At 37.7% G+C, this 18,662-nt stretch overlaps 2 protein-coding genes and 1 long non-coding RNA gene across 13 annotated transcripts in view; 1 reads left to right on the top strand and 2 right to left on the bottom strand.

Annotated features, from left to right (window-relative positions):
* Positions 1 to 3,713: 3,713 nt before the first annotated feature.
* On the bottom strand, positions 3,714 to 7,389 carry LOC129723884 (uncharacterized). Its single transcript, XR_008727838.1, has 3 exons — positions 6,524 to 7,389; positions 4,231 to 6,456; positions 3,714 to 4,129 (listed from the first exon to the last, which is right to left on the bottom strand). It is a non-coding gene; the product is annotated as an uncharacterized LOC129723884 (long non-coding RNA).
* A 3,293-nt stretch (positions 7,390 to 10,682) lies between these two features.
* Positions 10,683 to 13,015, top strand: LOC129723883 (uncharacterized). Its single transcript, XM_055678367.1, has 2 exons — positions 10,683 to 11,920; positions 11,976 to 13,015. Exons 1-2 carry the CDS (start codon positions 11,769 to 11,771, stop codon positions 12,889 to 12,891), a joined length of 1,068 nt encoding a protein of 355 aa, XP_055534342.1. The 5' UTR covers positions 10,683 to 11,768; the 3' UTR covers positions 12,892 to 13,015.
* The window catches only part of LOC129723881 (protein unc-79 homolog), a 119,420-nt gene continuing 113,674 nt past the window's right edge, over positions 12,917 to 18,662 (bottom strand). For all 11 annotated transcript variants that reach the window (XM_055678354.1, XM_055678355.1, XM_055678365.1 and 8 more), the window contains one exon: positions 12,917 to 13,265. In XM_055678354.1, the coding sequence (XP_055534329.1) occupies positions 12,972 to 13,265 (294 nt within the window). In that variant the 3' untranslated portion in view covers positions 12,917 to 12,971. The remainder of the gene's footprint in view (positions 13,266 to 18,662) is intronic.

Raw genomic sequence — 18,662 nt, 5'->3', positions numbered from 1 at the left:
AAAAATCCACACGGCAAGTTGTCCACACGTCAGGGTAAAAATATTTGATATAGAGCACGACGCTCTACTGGATTCGGGAGCGAGCGTATGCGTAACGAGCATTACGGATATTGCGGAGAAACATGGACTTAAATTGCAGCATAGTCCACTGAAAATTGTAACGGCTGACAAAACGATACACGAGAGCTTGGGCTATGTACAGCTACCGATGGAATTTCGCGGAATTACAAGAGTGATACCAACGCTAGTAGTACCGCAAATTTGTCGTGAACTGATTCTGGGATATAATTTTTGGAAGTATTTCGGAATTGAGCCAATGATGCGAAACACAGGTGGGTTTGAACCTGTCACGACGATAGGATGGGAGGCCAAGGAGAGGCCGACAGAAATCATTGAGTTCATGTTATTACCGATCGAAACACTGCCAGCGCTGAAAAACGTCGAACCAGACACAACGTTAGACATACCAGCATTAGAGCTACCTGAGCCGTCTAAAACAACCCCAGAGACTATTGAAACGGAGCACGAGTTAACGCGGAAAGAGCGGAATGATTTGGTCGAAGCAATAAAATGTTTTCCTTGTACGACAGAAAACCACTTAGGCAGAACATCGCTGATACAACACGAGATAGTACTGAGTGAGGAAGCGAGACCAAGAAGACAACCATGGTACCGGTGCTCACCGGCCATTCAAGCGGAAATGGAAGCGGAGATTGAACGATACAAAAAAATGGACGCTATCGAGGAGTGTTCGAGCGAGTGGGCTAGCGCTCTAGTCCCAGTTCGGAAAGCGAACGGTAAGCTACGAGTTTGCTTAGATTCTCGCAAGATAAACGCCTGGACGAAAAAAGACTCCTACCCAATGCGGAATATGGGGGAAATCTTTCATCGGTTGGGAAAGGCAAAATATTATTCGGTAGTGGACTTGAAAGACGCCTACTTTCAGATTCCTCTCAAAGAGGAGTCGCGAGACTACACTGCGTTTAGAACACCAAAAGGTTTGTTCCGGTTCAAGGTTTGCCCATTCGGATTGACAAACGCACCGTTTACGATGTGCCGATTGATGGACCGCGTGATCGGGTTCGATCTCGAACCGAATGTTTTCGTTTACCTGGATGACATAGTCATTGCGACGAAAACGCTTGGCGAGCACGTGCGCCTGCTTAAATTGGTTGCAGAAAGATTGTCAAAGGCCAACTTGACTATTTCATTAGACAAGAGTCGGTTCTGTAGGAAACAAGTGATGTACCTGGGGTACCTGTTGACTGAAAATGGTGTATCGATCGACAACTCACGGATCTCGCCAATCCTAGATTACGTTCGACCAAAATGTGTGAAGGATGTACGGCGGTTACTTGGCCTAGCGGGGTTCTATCAGCGGTTTATTCGTGATTACAGCCGCATTGTCGCACCAATATCAGACCTGTTAAAAAAGGCGAAAGCTAAAAAGTTTGTGTGGACGGAAGCAGCGGAAACTTCGTTTGGAGAGCTTAAGGCCGCGCTGATATCCGCTCCGATTCTGGGGAATCCAGATTTCAGTCACCCATTCACCATTGAATCTGATGCTTCGGATAATGCAGTAGGTGCCGCACTGACACAGCAAATTGAAGGACAGACGAGAATCATCGCGTACCTCAGCAAAAAGCTAAGCAGCACGCAGAGAAAATATGCAAGCGTGGAGAAAGAGTGCTTGGGGGTTTTTTTGGCCATCGAACACTTTCGACATTTTGTCGAAGGCTCTCGGTTCAGAGTTATAACTGACGCTCGTAGTCTGCTATGGCTGTTTACGATCGGCGTAGAATCGGGTAACTCAAAACTATTGAGATGGGCACTCAAGATACAGTCGTATGACATTGAGTTAGAGTATAGAAAAGGTAAAAACAACATACTCGCTGATTGTTTGTCTAGGTCAGTAGAAACGATTTTCACCGTGAACGTGGACTTGGAGCATCAAGAGTTAATGGAGAAGATTTTGAAGGACAAAGAAAATTATCCGGATTTTCGCATCGTGGATGGACAAATACTGAAATACGTGAAGGGAGGCGATAAGGTTGAAGATAAGAGATTTCAGTGGAAAAGATACCCACCGAAAACTGAACGCCTTGAAATCATCAGTAGGATCCATGAGCAGGCACACCTTGGCTACGAAAAAACTTTAGCCGCCGTGAAGGAACGGTATTACTGGCCGCGAATGAACGGGGAGGTGAGAAAGAAGTGCCAGACTTGTCTACAGTGTCAGACTAGCAAGGCCACCAACCAAAACACGACCCCACCGATGGCCGAACAGAAAAAGATTGCCCAGTACCCGTGGCAATTCTTAGCGATGGACTACGTTGGCCCGCTTCCTGCCTCAGGGAAAGGGCGTAGCACATGCCTTCTGGTTGTGACGGACTTGTTCAGCAAATTTGTGCTAGTGCAGCCATTCCGGCAAGCAACCGCTGAAACACTGGTTCAGTTTGTGGAAAACACAATTTTCCTGCTTTTTGGTGTCCCAGAAGTGATCCTTTCAGATAATGGAACTCAATTCACGTCGGGAATTTTTCAAGGTCTGTTGGCAAAGTACAACGTAACACACTGGCGCACCCCGAACTATCATCCGCAGGTGAATGACACCGAGCGAGTCAACCGCGTAATAACGACAGCAATACGAGCATCCATTCATAAGGACCATAAAGAATGGGCAAATAATTTACAACAAATTGCTAATGCCATCCGCAACTCAGTTCACGAAGCTACTAAATATTCTCCGTACTTTGTAGTGTTCGGACGAAACATGGTGTCTGACGGTAGAGAATACCGGCACCTAAGAGATTCCACACCGGTCGGTAGTAATCATCCTAATGCGGTTGAGAGAGAAAAGCTTCTTGAAGATGTCCGTGAAAATTTAAAAGCTGCGTATAAAAAACATTCGTCCCACTATAATCTTCGGTCGAATGCAAATTGTCCAACTTACTCCGTAGGAGAAAAGGTCCTAAAGAAAAATACAGAACAATCGGATAAAGGCAAGGGTTTCAGTGCAAAGCTTGCACCAAAATACGTCCCAGCAGTGGTTAAAAGAGTGGTCGGAAGCCACTGTTATGATCTTGAGGATCTAAAGGGTAAAAGAATTGGAATTTTTCACTGCAGGTATTTGAAGAAACTCGCTTTGCAGACACCGGAAAATTAAACGAATTTTTTTTCTCAGCTATGAACCTCTCAGTTCACCTGTTTGGGACAATGCACCATGATGTTGTCGCTCTGGTTGCAAGAAATATAATTTCGCTGTTTGTGAAGTTAGCACAGAATTTTTTCAGCTATGAACCTCTCAGTTTACCTGTTTGGGACAATGCACCATGATGCTTTCGCTCTGGTTGCTAGAAACATTATACCACCATTCGTGAAGTAAGCACTGTCTTTTAGACAGTGCGCCCCCACAATAACATGTATCTACTGGGGGCATCCTTGGGACATTGACTCGTTCAGGCCCAAGAAGAACTTTACGAATGTGTTGGATATAATCAATATTGATTTTCTTGAACAAGAAAGGTATAGCAAGTCTACCTGGCATTTCAAGGTGAAATGGCATATGCAATCTCCTTGTTTGATGCATTGTAGTACAAGAGTTCGTACCTCTGACCTCTAAACTAACTGACGAGACTTTGGGGAAAGGAGGAAGGGGGATGTTGCCTGTGCAGGATCACCCCAATGTAAATTGTAAAAATATATATATAAAATTAAATTTATTTATTTAATTTATTTTGCTATTTATTTATATTCATGTTAAATTATTTAGTTTCGTTATTTAGAGGTTTGGTTTTTGGGTTTAACTTAGAAATAAAAATATGGCAATTTTCGTTCCAGCGGCCAATTTTGATGTCGGGGTAAAATCTGTATCCTTGGGTTTAGCCGTCAATCCGATTGTTCCTGAAAGTAAAGGAAAAAAAAACACAATCAGAAATTGTTCACACCAACCTGTTTCACCAGAAGTCAACTTTCCTCCGTCAAATTCCAAACGAATGAGGGATAGTTGGCAGATCCATCCACTAGCCGTGAGATAATGCAGATGCAGCTACTGCTCGTCCAGTTTATCCATCCGGTCGTATCAGCAACGTAAACATTGTTTACGTTTTGCAGTCGACATAAATTCAGTCTGAAAATAGAAAATAATAATCAGAATATATTCAGTAACTTACCTGGTATATTGTGGCCAGTAATTTTGAGAAATGTAGACCCAAATTAATGAATATTTACCTCATTAAATTCCGATCCGCTGCAGTGCCTGTTAGCACACCACACATTACAGTATTCAATCTAGCATTATTTTGACGTTTCTCTTGATTCGTGTTGGTAGTTAGTTGTATGCGTGAGACGAGAGGAGCTTTAATAGGGGTTTTCACATTTTAATTTTCAATTGTATTTCATGTTGCCGATGTGGTTCGGTGTGGAAATATAATAAATAATTGCGTCGAGGGATTTGGAGATATATTTGTTAATCAAGATTATTTGATGTATGTTTATACCAGATCAACTCGATGCAGGGTTTGAGGGAAAATTATGCAGGATTCGCTTTAGCCGAAATATCGGCGTGAGAATCGTTGTAGTTTCATGATGTATGTACGGGTTGTCAGAAAGAGAATTTTCCAGGGAAAAGCCTTGGAGTCTCATGATAGGCAAACCAGTTGGCGAATTCGGGAGTAGGGATACTTTCCAACGTTAGGATTGGAGTAATCCTGAAGTCCAATGAGCCGTATTTAGGTATGGATTATTGTAGTGTTTTATGTCTTTGTGAGTCGTAAGAAACACATTGGGATTATGGAGAATTGTATGGTCGGTATGTTCGACTTTTTTTTAATTTAGTTTGAAGTCTCAACAGCAATAACTTAAATACCAACATGGTCGACAGAAATGTTTGGAAATGTTCAGTATTTTCGATTTTGTTAGTGAACCAAGGATTAGCTTTAGTATTATTGTATATTGTTTACCCTATGTAGTTTTATTTTTGTGAAGAAATTGTTTTCATATGGGAATAAAAAGGTCCCTTACGAAAATTTGGTTGTTATCCAACAACCAAATTTTCGTAAAACAAGTGTGGTGTTATGTAGCCGTAGCATTTATTAGTAACTTCGAAATCAACATAACTGCTGGCGCCAAGATGTAGGCTAGCTATTTCGGTACACTTGTCGCAATCCCATCGCATAATTTCTCTCTAAGTGTCAGCCGCTCACAATCCCGTTCAGACTCACTTAGCGCGATAGTCTCTAAAGAAACCTCGAAGAAAGGTTGGAAAGGGACAGATAGAGCCAATTAAGATTCCAAAATGAAACAGCCAAAAGCATCGTAGATTTCCGAAGTAACCCGAAGAAGTTGGCGGGACATTACGTATTTCCTGTAAGTCGTACGGAATCACCTTCCCTTATCTGAGGACTTACATTGCTCGTTCATTTCGTCCTAGTCCGCCAAGCATTTCGGAAGTGTCGCGCGTGTGTCTGTTGTCCGCGTTTTTCCTTTAAGTTTCTAATAGTAAGTCATATAATGTGAACATAGTAGAGTTGTATTAAATTTCTTTATTTTAAAATTAGATAGAGTCGAATAACGTGTGCAAATAGTTTCGCCAATTCAATAAAGTGTGCGAGAAAATTCAGATAGGTAAATGTGCTCATTTCATAATGTCAATGACCCGCTCACGTGCTAATGACCCTTTGTACAATAGCCAGCCGGCTACTCACAATTTATTCGACAGCCAAGACGAACGAGAGGAAAGGGGCAGCGAAAGGCGCACCGCGCACTGGTTTTTTCCCCATCGGACGAAATTCCCGACAGCGCTACATCGTCGGAAGACACGCGGTGTTCCCAAAAACCCGCATCATCGTGTAACATCCTGTAGACCGGAGCCCTCTGGTGAGCTAGTGTCCGTTTCAGGTCGAGATATCTCCCTGTAAGCGGCACTAAGGAAGCGAGTTTATCCCCGCCGCAGTTCATCCCCCGTCGGCGTTTGCCGACCGATCGCACGCCCGTTGCCACATGTGATCGTCATCACCAGCAGCCAGCCGTAGCCAGCGAAGCAACTAACATCATCATCAGCAGCCAGCCGTAGCAGTATCCAGCGAAGCAACCAATAGCAGCAACAACAGCGACCGTCGCAGCAGTCTCGGTGAGTCGTATCGTTCTTTCTATCAAAGAGGCCTCCGTAAAGGACGCCCTATAGATGCTGTATTAATTTTCCCGACTTAAGTCGGCCGCGACCAGCATGCTACCGCCGTGTCCCAAAATATAAGGTGAGCAGATTTGACGTGCACGCAATATGATAGAACCACTTTTATGAACACCACCTTACCGAATTAAACACCCGGGTGCAAGCATTTGCTTAAGCCGGTGACGTCACTGCAGATTCATTATAAAGCAGCTGATTGAAATATAAAGCACATGGGTCCACGAGCACAGTAGGGAGAAAAAGCACACGAACAATAGAAGATAGGCCTAGAGTTAAGAATACATATACCAATACAACACACATTAAAGCATGCTAGTAATGTAAAATACAAACCTGTCCTTTTTGTCTCCAATAAATGGTTTGATTAGTTAAACAAATGATGTAATGTGTTTACTGGAAGGATTTAGTACGTTCTAATATGTTCACGTCATTCGTATTCGTGAAGTTCGGTTCGTTGTGTCTTCCGCGTGGCGGAATTTGAATGCCGAGCAAAGCTCATTGTTCGAGATGTTTGCGCCGTCTAGCGGCAAATAGCGACTTTGCCTGTGATGATAACATCAAGGTATGGGTGATTCCTTACCGCAAGCTTTCTTCGCGTTTACGTAGGTGTTGAAGATTTCTGCTGGCTGATAAAAGGGTTTTCTACCCGCTTTTGGAGCATTAAATGTATAAGCCTATCTGGTCCGATCCTGATTCCTTTTCTTTATGGCAACTTTGACTGACCCTTAGGGGAGTCTCACCGGGCAAACATAGCGTGGCGTGCAGTCTCCTAACGGAGTGGCGCTTAAGCTGCACGCTGATTAGGGATCGACCAGGGCCGGCTACAACCTGTACACTGGTTCAGTAAAATTTAACAAAGTATCACCGGTGTAATCTTTCAAAACTGTGTACCTTGTGAAGAATATCAAAAAATGATATTCGCTTATGCATGGTGAAAAACAGTACTGTATAGTTCTTGGCAACAAACGGCGCAAAAACTGTGTTGCCGAAACGATAGATTTTCTCTTTGCTCGATTTTTCATACATATAAACTCTGGGTTGTATTGAAAAAAATCTCTATTAAATTTTCCTTCGTGACGGAAGGATTCCGTTGAGTGCAGTGATACCAGATGTGCAGAATGTTCTGCAAAACGCCGCCGAGTCCTTGTGCAGATTTCTATTGATTCGCTGGTATTTTCAGTTTTGCATAGATTCTGCAGATTTTTGCCAGAGTCTACTTTTAAATTTACGCAGAGTTTCTCAAAATGTGTGCAAACTTTTACAGACTTTTACCTGAGCGTTTTTTTCTAAATCATGGATAGATTTCTTCAAATTTCAAACAAGTCGGTTTTTCGAGCAATTGGGTTGTTTAGCTATTCACGGATTTCCGATTTTTATATATCATCTGAAAGAGTGTAATTTTCTGAGCAAAACGTGATTTTTTAAAACTGTATATCACTATCCTTCGATTTTTAAATGAAGAACTAAAATGGGCGAACTGTCATTGTAGTGATTTCGAGCAGCTTTCGAACAGTTTAAATCTTGATTTAAAAAGCGAAGGACAACGATAGAAAAAATTTTTAGATCACGTTCTACTCAGAAAACGCAGATCTTTCAGATGATATAAAAAACTGTTATAGCTAAACAACCCAATTGCTGTTATTTTCCAAAAACATCTGGCAACTCTGGTTGAGTGAAACCGACATGAAAATTGTTACTTTTCGGTTTCCGTGTTTTATGCAAAATAGAGGTTAAAAAATTACATGGTTTAGGATAGTGATGGGAAATATCGCCCAAAACGGACATCGATAACAATCGATAATTCCGGGGCTTTAATCGATATTATCGATAGGTATCGATAATTTGACAGCTAACGTTTGCGGTAAAAAAAAAAATGGTATTGGTGGTATTCAAGACACGACCGCATGACGTTGGACTACGGTATTCTTACACATTCGAATCAAACCTTTGTTCGTAGCTGCACTACCAAGACAATCATTTAATTGAGCGAATTGGTAAAATTTCCTATCTAAGCAAAAAGCAAACTTAACGAAACTATCTGAAATTGGAGCCCAGAACGATTCAAACGAAAATTTTAAATTTAAAAATTGTTTGACATTAAATCGATGAAACTCATGTTAGGTTAGCTCCAGTCCAGCATATAACTTCATGTATTTAAAAAAAAAATACGTTCATTTCAATAACTTAATATAGCAAGAGCTCAATTACACGTTTTTCGGTAGTTGTTATCAAGGTTTTGGCGAGTGACAGGAAAATATCCTAACTTCTTCAATAGTGATTTAGAGTATTTCTCATTGTTTTGTTATTACGACAAGTTTGTTTCTTTCTCTGTGTGCGAGAAACAAAATCAAAACCGCGCACCGAGAAACAAAAACGAAAATTTAATGAATGCTCATTGAGAAAAACTTGCAACTCTTTTTAGCAATAATTTATGATACTCAAAAGAACCTGTTTTGATCAAATATAAGGAACTGTCAAAAAGTTTTTACAAAATCAATGCAGCATTTTTCGAGTAGGAACGAGACAAATGCAGGGCTGCGCAGGTACACTGCCTTCAAAGACAACTCAAACAGAGGTTTTTTTTTACAGAGGTTGGTACTTTCGAGTAGTTCATTTTGTACCAACTTTTTTGGAAGATTTCTTCCTGAGTGTTACGTATGTCTTATGTATGTGATCCTACTCTGAAAAAAATATAATTTTAAAAACAAAAAATGATTTTAGAAAATATTGGTGATCTCAGATTTTTTTAAATGAAGTATTTTAGATAGACAATTTAGTGACCTAAAACGTGCTATGCGTTGCAAAAATGTACACTTTGACACACATTCTTGAAATCCGAAACATTTTTGGTGTAGGTTGGTCACATCAAGTTCCCAAGTAATACTAATATAATACTGTTTTCCAGTGAAATGAAACCGGTAATAAAAATTGATTCATTTTTCGTAAAGTTCTGGCCATTTGAAATTCGAGAGAATTTTATTTATCCCAAATATTTTGTCTACCCCCTGTATAAATCACACTTACTACTTTGAACTTAAACAGTTCCAAGTTAAACTAAACAATTACCAGAGAATTACCAATAGACTGACGCGATGCTTGTCCATCATATTATAAGAGTTGGCAAGCCAAAGAAAATGCATTTTATTACAATTTCGTATCATTGCTTTTTATGAGATGATCCAGAAAGTTTGGATATTTTTTTAAAGTTCTCCAGTACTAAGTTGTCGAATTCATCTGTTCTTAGGAAACTAAAAACTATAAATACCTTATTAGTTACCATTATTTCTCAGAAACTCAGTGACACCCGGGGAGAACCTTTACACCACCCCCAACGATGCTATTGTGCATGCAGAGAATAATCGGAAGCGACGAGTCGCTCGCCTGACAAGGATTTTCCAGCGAATTTCGTAGTATTTTATATAATGTAGTCTTTGATTCAACATAAAATGTCTCGAAATATGCGACTGTAATATTTTCTAATAGTTTTGATTGTTTTCTAGTCGCAAAACTATGTCAATTTAATAAAAGAACAATATAACTGCATGCGCACAGTACAGCGAGAAATAATCATACAAAATGACATCGCTAGAAATCTTCGTGTCGCTGGACTCACCAGGAATTGCAGAGTAGTGCTGCATCGACAATAAATCTTGTCGAATAGCAGCACCCAACAATTACCTAGCGTCAAAAGCAACTCCTGGGGTAGGGTAGGTGAGGTCTTCTTCTTTTGGGTCTCCTCCAGTAACCAGCCGCACTGACTTGTGCTCACCCTTATAATATCGATAATTATCGTTAACGTCAAAAAATTAACGATAATATCGATGTCTAGCATTTATCGATATTATCGATAAGTATCGATAAGTTTCCCATCACTAGTTTAGGATTGGACGATCTTCAGGATCGATTCAGAGGTCCCATAGAGTTCTCCAGGTGCGTTTGTATTAGTGCGATGTTTACGATTTATTTTTTGTTAGCTGTAAGAATTTTTTGTCACCTGTGAGAACTGTCATCTGAAAGAGAGGCATAAAAAACTACCGAGTTTGATTCACACTCTCACAAATTTCAATATACAGTGTAAAGCGGGCCGTGTCGTAGTGTTTGTGTGTTTTCGCTTGGAAAACTCTATGATATAGCTTTCTACGCCAGATCTCACCAATACAGGCTTAGTCTGTATCCTAATAAAATCGATTTGTTTTCAACAAAAAAATCAGCTGATATTCAATTTCGAAAAGTATTGCAGTTATGAATCCTAGTTCAGTAGTGTTACCTGTTTTAGCAAACTTTGTTTTAGTGGAAAACCAAATGAAATAAAACTAAAAATCGGCTTACAACTTGAATAAAAGCTCGGGACAGGAGGAAATTTTTTGTTACTACCAGCGTGTTGATTATTTGCAACCAAAATTAAACTTGTATTAGTGAAATCGACCACTAATACTAGCGCAGATAGGAAGGTCTATTGATCTATCCGAAAAACCGGAGCCTTTTAAAGCACTTTTTGTGTCGCTGTGAAATTTACCGAACCAAGCACCATTTTTTACAATTAACTTTGGTTTTAACACCAGTGTACATGAGAAAGAATAATCTATTATTCATGAAGAATCCAAGTCACTTAAATAGTCGCCTCTCGTCACTGACGAGATGAGCAAAATGTTATATTAGAGAATACGAGTGAAACTTGGCTGGTGACAGCTGAGTCGACCAGTCCAAAATCCAGCCGACTCACCATCTGCAATATCAAAATTGGTCAGGCGACTCGTCGCTCGCCTCGTTTTCTGTAATAAGCCCCTATAACAAAAAATCCCCAAACGCGATTACTCGAAATAATGTTTTTGGAGCGACTGTTGTATTATTGGCAGGAATGGAATGGACTATATGGAGGCATGATGATGTTATAACCGCACGCAACCATTAAAAGCCGATAAGGTAACATTAGGTGGAAACGATACACGATACCTGAACTGACCAGAAACGGTACACGGTAGCTTGAGCTTGAGCTTGAACGACCCAGGACTATGCTATCACTGTCAAATCTCATATATTTGCTGCGTACCCAACATCTCAACGGTCTGCGGTTCGCCTGACAGATACGAAAAAAGTCCAGAAAAAATTCCATTTAACTTGAAATGGTTGCCGGAAGAACTCTTCACTCTCACATTAGAAAGGTATAGCATGATGTCATCCCCTTGGAACGACCGCACATGACCAGAAACGGTACACGATACCTAACAATTACTCAAATTAGAAAAAGTTCTGCACGCTGAAAAATAAAAAAATATCCAAAAGATCGAAAAAATCGGATCGAAAAAAAAATCTTTTCAATCCTTTCAGGGCTGAAGAATCGATCAAAAAATCGAGAATCGTGGTTGAAATGATCGATCCTCTGTAGATCGATTAAAGATCGACCAATCCCAAAGTAAAAAAATACTTTGGACCAATCCTACATAGTTCACTGGTGTTTTTGAGACTGATTGTCTCGGGCCAAAAAACACTAAACTAAACACAACAACAACAAAAATTACATATTTTTTGAGTGTTTATAATAAAAAACGTCTTAATCTATTAGTACCCTGCCTTATCCATGCTGAGAAATCAAAATATAACAAACGTACCTGGCGACGTAAAGCGCGGCTCCGGAAATGAAAAACGAAGATATGTGGAAGATTTGAATACGCTAAGTAAAAGAGAATTATTGGATCTCAAAAATCGCCAAGAACTGTTATTACAAAACAGGTAACTGCTTGAGATTGACAACAAGTACTTTCATTACAATATCTTTTCTGTGTAGAAGTCGTATATTAAAACTTCCGGACAAAGGCGCCAAAGCTCAAAAATTTTATGATGAAATCCTTAAGCAACTGCACATTCATGATGATGTTTCACAAGCAGCAGAGCTGTTTTCGGAACTAAACATATCTGCTATTGGCAAGAAATCTTTAGCTAAAATGGAATGGAGCACCAATAACATGACTTCGTTAGAATTTAATGCAATACTTGACAGTGATGATGATTTGGATGATCAAAAAACTAACCCTATGGCTTTGTTGGCACAAAGTACTACTAAAGAGAAGAAAACTGTACTCCCTCCTTATCAACCGTCCCTTATTACTGATCAAGATATAAAAGAAATCGAACAGATGAAACAGGAAGGTGCCACACATATTACAGCCGATATAATAGAAATTGATTCAATGCAGACTCCCGCTAGAGTTAGTGGCTTTCTCCAAAAAGTACAAGAAACAGATTCAAATGTTGGCCAGAACGAAATATTTGACATTCATTCAATACGACTATGTAGAAAGGAAAACACTACTGACAAAAAAGAAAGATTTCTTCCATTCCGAACGACAAAAACTAATGTACATGATATAGATAAAGAGAGGAACCGATATTTGAAACATGCTAAATGCTGGGATAATACAGCTGCAACACCGCCTGCTAGTACTCATTGCCCCGCAAAAATGCTTACGTTGGATGAATCAATACATATACAAGCTGAGAAAAATAAGTTAGTTCAAGCAGCTCAGAATCTCTATGCTAAAGAAAGATTGAAGAGGCGCTTGGAAATTAATGAAAAACTTCAAAGCGTCCAACACGACGTTATGTTTGATTCAATTGATTTTCATGTCTACAGAACTTCATCAGAGAGCGAGAGCGAGGGCGAACACGACGTAGAAGCTCGATTCAACTCAGATGGCGAATAGAAAATAGCGTAGTTAAATACACAAATATCTTTACACATTGCAATTGTTTATTGAATGTAGTACAGGTATAACACTCATGATTAAATAGAATAAAATTGTGTTGCCGTTGACGATTGTAATTCAATTTGACCCATTTTAAACTGAAGACGTTGTAACCATTTGAGTAGTGCCTCTGAAACATGCAAATCTTGATCAGTGGCATTGGGCACTGCATCACGACAGTTTTGCAATCGCACATGCAACGTTCCAGATAGCTGTGTATTGGATGATAATACTGGAGTCCACAAAGGCAATAGTTTAGCCAGAATAGTTGAACGAGTTTCTTTGAGGGCTTCCAACAAGCTGAGAAAGTGTAAGTTGACGCTTTCGGAAAGCTGAAAAAATGCGAATAGGAATTAATTATTAGCTAGATTTTATAACATTGAAAACAATATGTTAGGTCTGCGATAAAATTAACGCTGCCTGATAGTAAATAAGAAAACCATTTGCAAACAATTCTGGCAAGCGAATAGAAATTCGCATGATTTTATGTATGATGATGATGATGTGGCGGGACCACATACTTTATAATAATTTAACGCTAACGTAAGAACTTGCACAATAATCACGAACACAGATGAAACACGACATACCCCTGCAAAGGTTTGAGCTGGGAGATTTATGTGTAGATAATGTAGGCACAATTTAAATTATAATTATTATAAATTTCAGGTATAAACTTCTTCAAAAACTGTTTACTTGATTCATATCGGTAAAAATGTGAAGAGCTATTTATAATAGAGCTACACAAATTATCACAAGGTTTTCATAACCTCTAGCCAAACTAATCACAAATATTTCATGATTTTTCTCTAAGCACTCAAATAACAATTCTAATTTCAATTGTAAATTAATTCATTTATATCTGAAACTCACGCGCGAGGCTCAAAGTTTTGTAGTTATTTTCTTTTATTTTTTTAGTAAAGGAAAAAATCCACAATCCACGAGCACATCACTTTTTGTTACATATTACATGTCAAAAAATTGATGCAATAGAAATTATAATTAAAATTTTACAACACCTGAAGTTTGGTGCTCATAGAATGTCGAATTAAAAATTATAAAATGTAGCGGTTCCATTCCATTCTATTTCCATTCATTTAACATAAACAAGCATTAGACTCTCTCAGCTATGCTAAAGAATTGGCAGTACGAATCAAATTGATATTGTATGTATAACTGCCTTGAGAAAGTTTACGAAAATTCATTGGAGACAAATATTATAAACTAGCTTTTTTGTTTATTCGTTTGTGTTTTGAACTTATATGCCATTGAACTATGAAAGTGCATCATGAGAGCTATTTGTGTGCTAGAACTCAGAAGACTCGTTTTAATGATTCTGAATCGGATTCCATTGCTAATACACTTGGTGTACCGCAAGGAAGTGTTTTAGGGCCCATTTTGTTCATTATTTATATTAATGACATGAAGCGAGTTTTACGGTTTTGCGATATCAACTTATTTGCTGATGATACTGTTCTGTTTATTGCGGCTAAGAATCCTAATGACGTTGTGGCACTTTTAAATCAAGATTTACATTATCTGGCGAATTGGTTGAAATTTAAACAGCTTAAATTAAATATAAGCAAAACAAAGTACTTAATCATTTCTTCTGCCAACTCCAGACCAGACGTAAATATTGCAATTGATGGTGAGACGATTGATCGCGTAAACGAAATAAAGTATCTTGGAGTGATTATTGATGACAAATTAACTTTTAAGTCTCACATTGACAATGTCATTAAGAAAATGGCAAAAAATACGGTATTCTGTGCCGTTTGAAAAATGAATTGACTGTTAGTAGTAAAACTAGTCTTTATAAGTCAATCATTTCACCACATATAGATTTTTGCCCATCCATATTATTTCTTGCGAACAATACACAAATATTGAGACTGCAGCGCTTACAAAATAAAGTTATGCGATTAATATTAAGATGTAATAGATACACTTCCTCGAGTTTTATGCTGGACGCATTGCAATGGCTTTCTATGAAGCAAAGAGTATATTTTCTGACAATGGTGTTTCTATATAAAATTTTTAATAATATGCTGCCTCGATATTTGTGTAATCGAATTGATAGGGGAAGTGATTTTCATAGTACAACACTAGAAACGCGGATGATGCTAGAACACCAAATTTTCTTTTTGGAAGATCACAGAACTCTCTGTTGTACAAAGGAATAAATTTTTTCAATTCGATGCCAAGACAGGTAAAACGTGCAGCAACAATGGCGGAGTTTAAAAGGCTTTGTATTTCACACATAAAGTCTGTTTTGTAGACAGATTATATAGAATTTTTTGTAAATTAATGACGAAGATTGTAAAATTTATGTATTTTTTTTAATTTATTGGGTAAACTAAGCTATTATGTTCACTGATGATGATGGATTTTTGTTTGAATTAGTTGTATAATATTTAATAGTAGAGTTTAAAAAAGAGTCGACTACACATGTTTGAGCCACGCACGCGTAGACTGACATAGACAATCTGGATATTGAGTACATCAGGATTAAACCCCTGAAATTGAAACAAAAAGCATATCGGGTTGGAAAGTTGCTTTTTGGTATGAAATAGCATATATGCTGTTATTCTGATTTTTGATATTTATCTGTTTTAACGATTTGAACTAGGGTTGGGAGAAAAAACTGAAAAGGCTTGGGTTCGCCTGTGGACTGTAAAGCTCGTTATCGAGAACTATAGTATCACAGGATCTCTCTCGTAGTTTCGGATCGTTATCCAGAATAAATTCTGATTAGTTAACACTCCTAAATGTTAGGTTCAATTCCTAACCAAGTCCAGATAATTTTCGGGTTGGAAACGTTCTGGATGAGCCTTGGATCCATGATGGTATTGGAAAATCGTTTTTTTATACTCATTGTTGAATTATTGGTATTCTTTTGAAGGGTTACTATGTCTGTATTAATAACCAGTCCGTTGTTTGTTTGCCAACTGGTTACATTGTATGACTCTATATAATATCTTACTTAGATAAATCGACCAGCTCAAACCGATGTAGGGGTATGAGGTGGGACCATCATCATCATCATCATCATCATTTTACTCAAGATATCATAAATTTCAATTGAATGCAACATTACAAATCCATTTTTTATCAGTTCGCTAAATTCACAATGATTTTTTTTGATCGTGATAAAATCGAAAAAAAAACTGTACCACCCAATATGGGTATTCAATTACAGTTATCTGTAAAAATAATTTATCGCCAAAAAACGTATACACAAGCATTCTTTAGTTTGATGGGTGCCAGTTTCAACAGTTGGTTTCTGAAAAATACCATGATACTTTACAATGCAATTTCACGTTGCTCACAAACACTGCAACATTCTTGTAGGCCGAAAAATTAGAAGCTGTCGCATACAAGAGACCTTGTTCGGCAACTTTGTTGATATATTGGTCTCGGTGTCTCTGGTGGAAGAACTTATGGTGAAACGGGATTGTGGCCTTTTCCTATACAATTTTGAGGTTAGAGTTCTTCTTACTCCTGTATTTTGATCGTAAAAAATTCGGATTCCACTAAATAAACAGCACTCAAATTGCTACTTCAGGCATGCAACAGTTGTGAAAACAATTAGTCAAAGTTTCATGTACGTAGTCTTCATAAATCAAGAAAAAATTAGATTGCAAAATTCGAGTTGATCGCGACCACGTCCCGTTGCACCTTATGTCAAAAATATTAGTATCCATCAAATAGTTGCAATTCGAAGTTTAAGGTGTCCTATTTAATATGCTACCAAAATTGAAATATTCTATCAATGGGTCTAAAACCAATTTTTTTGAGACATTTTTTTGTAATTGAAAAGTTAGTGAAATGGGAATGAATAATATGTTCAATGAATAATATCGATCGAGGGTTTGCTTATTTATATTACAGAATAAAGTTTTGCATTCTATTAGATTTTTCGAAAAGGGTTAAGTGGGGTAAAAATAATTCTCGAAAATTCGGAGTCCAAAATCCGCTGAAAAAAACAAAAAAATTTTGTAACTTTGATTGATATCTTGGAAAATCGAGATGATTATTCTATCCTATAATGAGTATAAAATGCTGGTTGTTAAAAGTTGCTGTCGAGGCTTAATTATAAGATATTTCCATTTTTCTTCAAAGCTGGGTGATTTTTGAAGTTCTTTTTCTCTTGTTAACGGAACTGGATCCTATATCTGGATCCTATTTATAGAACAACTCCTGAGCGTTTTTTAACGTATTTAAAAGATGCACCGTTTTATGACTGAGAACATTGTGTTTTCATGACATGTAATTTTTTTTTATGTACCATATATTTGAAACGGCACAAATACAATTAACGACATGTTTTTAATCATCATTTGAACCTATTGTGCCAGTAGGGTAAAAGCACCGGTTTTGGCCATAGTATGTTATTAATGAGATATTTGGCCTGCTTCCTTCGAAAAATATGTGATTGAACCAGTTCAACGTGAAAATCGGATGAACTTGCCTGTATTTTTCACTAACATTGAATTTAAATAGTAAAATTATGTTATTTTGCTTATATATTTTCCAACCAAAATACTTTTCTATGCTCTTATTTTGGCCATAGCATTTCTTAATTGGCCACTCGGGGCTCCTGTTTTGGCCAATTCGTGAAAAAGTTTGATTCCCACGAATTCATTTTATAATTTGACTTCACCATGTGGATATATTCTATCAGCAGAAAAACCTCGTTATTTAACTAACTAAAAGGCCAGTATATCTATTAATCAAACTAAATAATAATATTATATTCACATATAGCTAGCAGTGCAAAGTACTTCGAGCCAGAATTTTATTTAAATTAAGTAGGATATTTAATAACACTGACATCGCATCTATGACCTACGTTCATTTTTCTTCTGTCATTTATCTTTATTAAAAAGCTTCCGCTTTTTGCTTTTTTTTACATAGAAACTTATCCGTATTATTCACCAACTATAGTCAAACGTCCGAAGCGTTAGTTTCGGTAGATACAAGCAATTTTGTAAATAATCCGAACAAATAGAGAACGGCTATATTATATTAAATAGCGGTGCTGTAGTAATACAATCTTTCTTATCCAAAACCAGTTTTGTGTTTTTACGAATCTCATGCGATATCTTATGACAGCCCGAAAAACTTCGTACTTTTCATGTTTTGCATCAATGTTAATACGTTACCATGGGTTTGTTTACATATGGCCAATATCAGGATTATGAATTATGGAATTGCTTTGATATGTGGCCAAGAATGGATCATTGATCGTTTTTGGAAGCTTCTGTTATTTTTGATATTGCAGAGAAAATCTATACCATAATGCCTATTTCTTTTATCCATGTACTGTAATAAGTTGTGCCTGATGCTGGTAACAAAATTTGCTATAGAAATGTACAAACTTAAACAAGATTATGCTCTATCAAAAATAGCTTGCAAATTACCTAAACGTTAGACTGTGAGTAAACCTGGGAGAGTATAATTAGTTCCTTTATTAAAAGTAAAATACGCATATTTGATTGCTACAGTAAGTAATGTATTTGTCGAATAACATCAGCAGTTTCAAAAGGAGACTTCGAAATAGGAGTAATTCAAGATACTTCTTCAAAATTATCAATTTATTCTATCATGGCCAAAACCGGTGCTTCTACCCTAGCACAATTCGTTTGTTTGTATTGATGTTCTCCAATCAACCTCAAATTTCCAAGGTTTGTTCTTCCATAAAAAAATTTGCATTAGTTTTGAGTGAA

The sequence above is a fragment of the Wyeomyia smithii genome, chromosome 2 (assembly GCF_029784165.1).
Source record: "Wyeomyia smithii strain HCP4-BCI-WySm-NY-G18 chromosome 2, ASM2978416v1, whole genome shotgun sequence".
NCBI lineage: Eukaryota > Metazoa > Arthropoda > Insecta > Diptera > Culicidae > Wyeomyia > Wyeomyia smithii.
The sequence above is the reverse complement of the archived record's forward strand: the minus strand, read 5'-3'. Positions and strand labels throughout refer to the sequence as shown.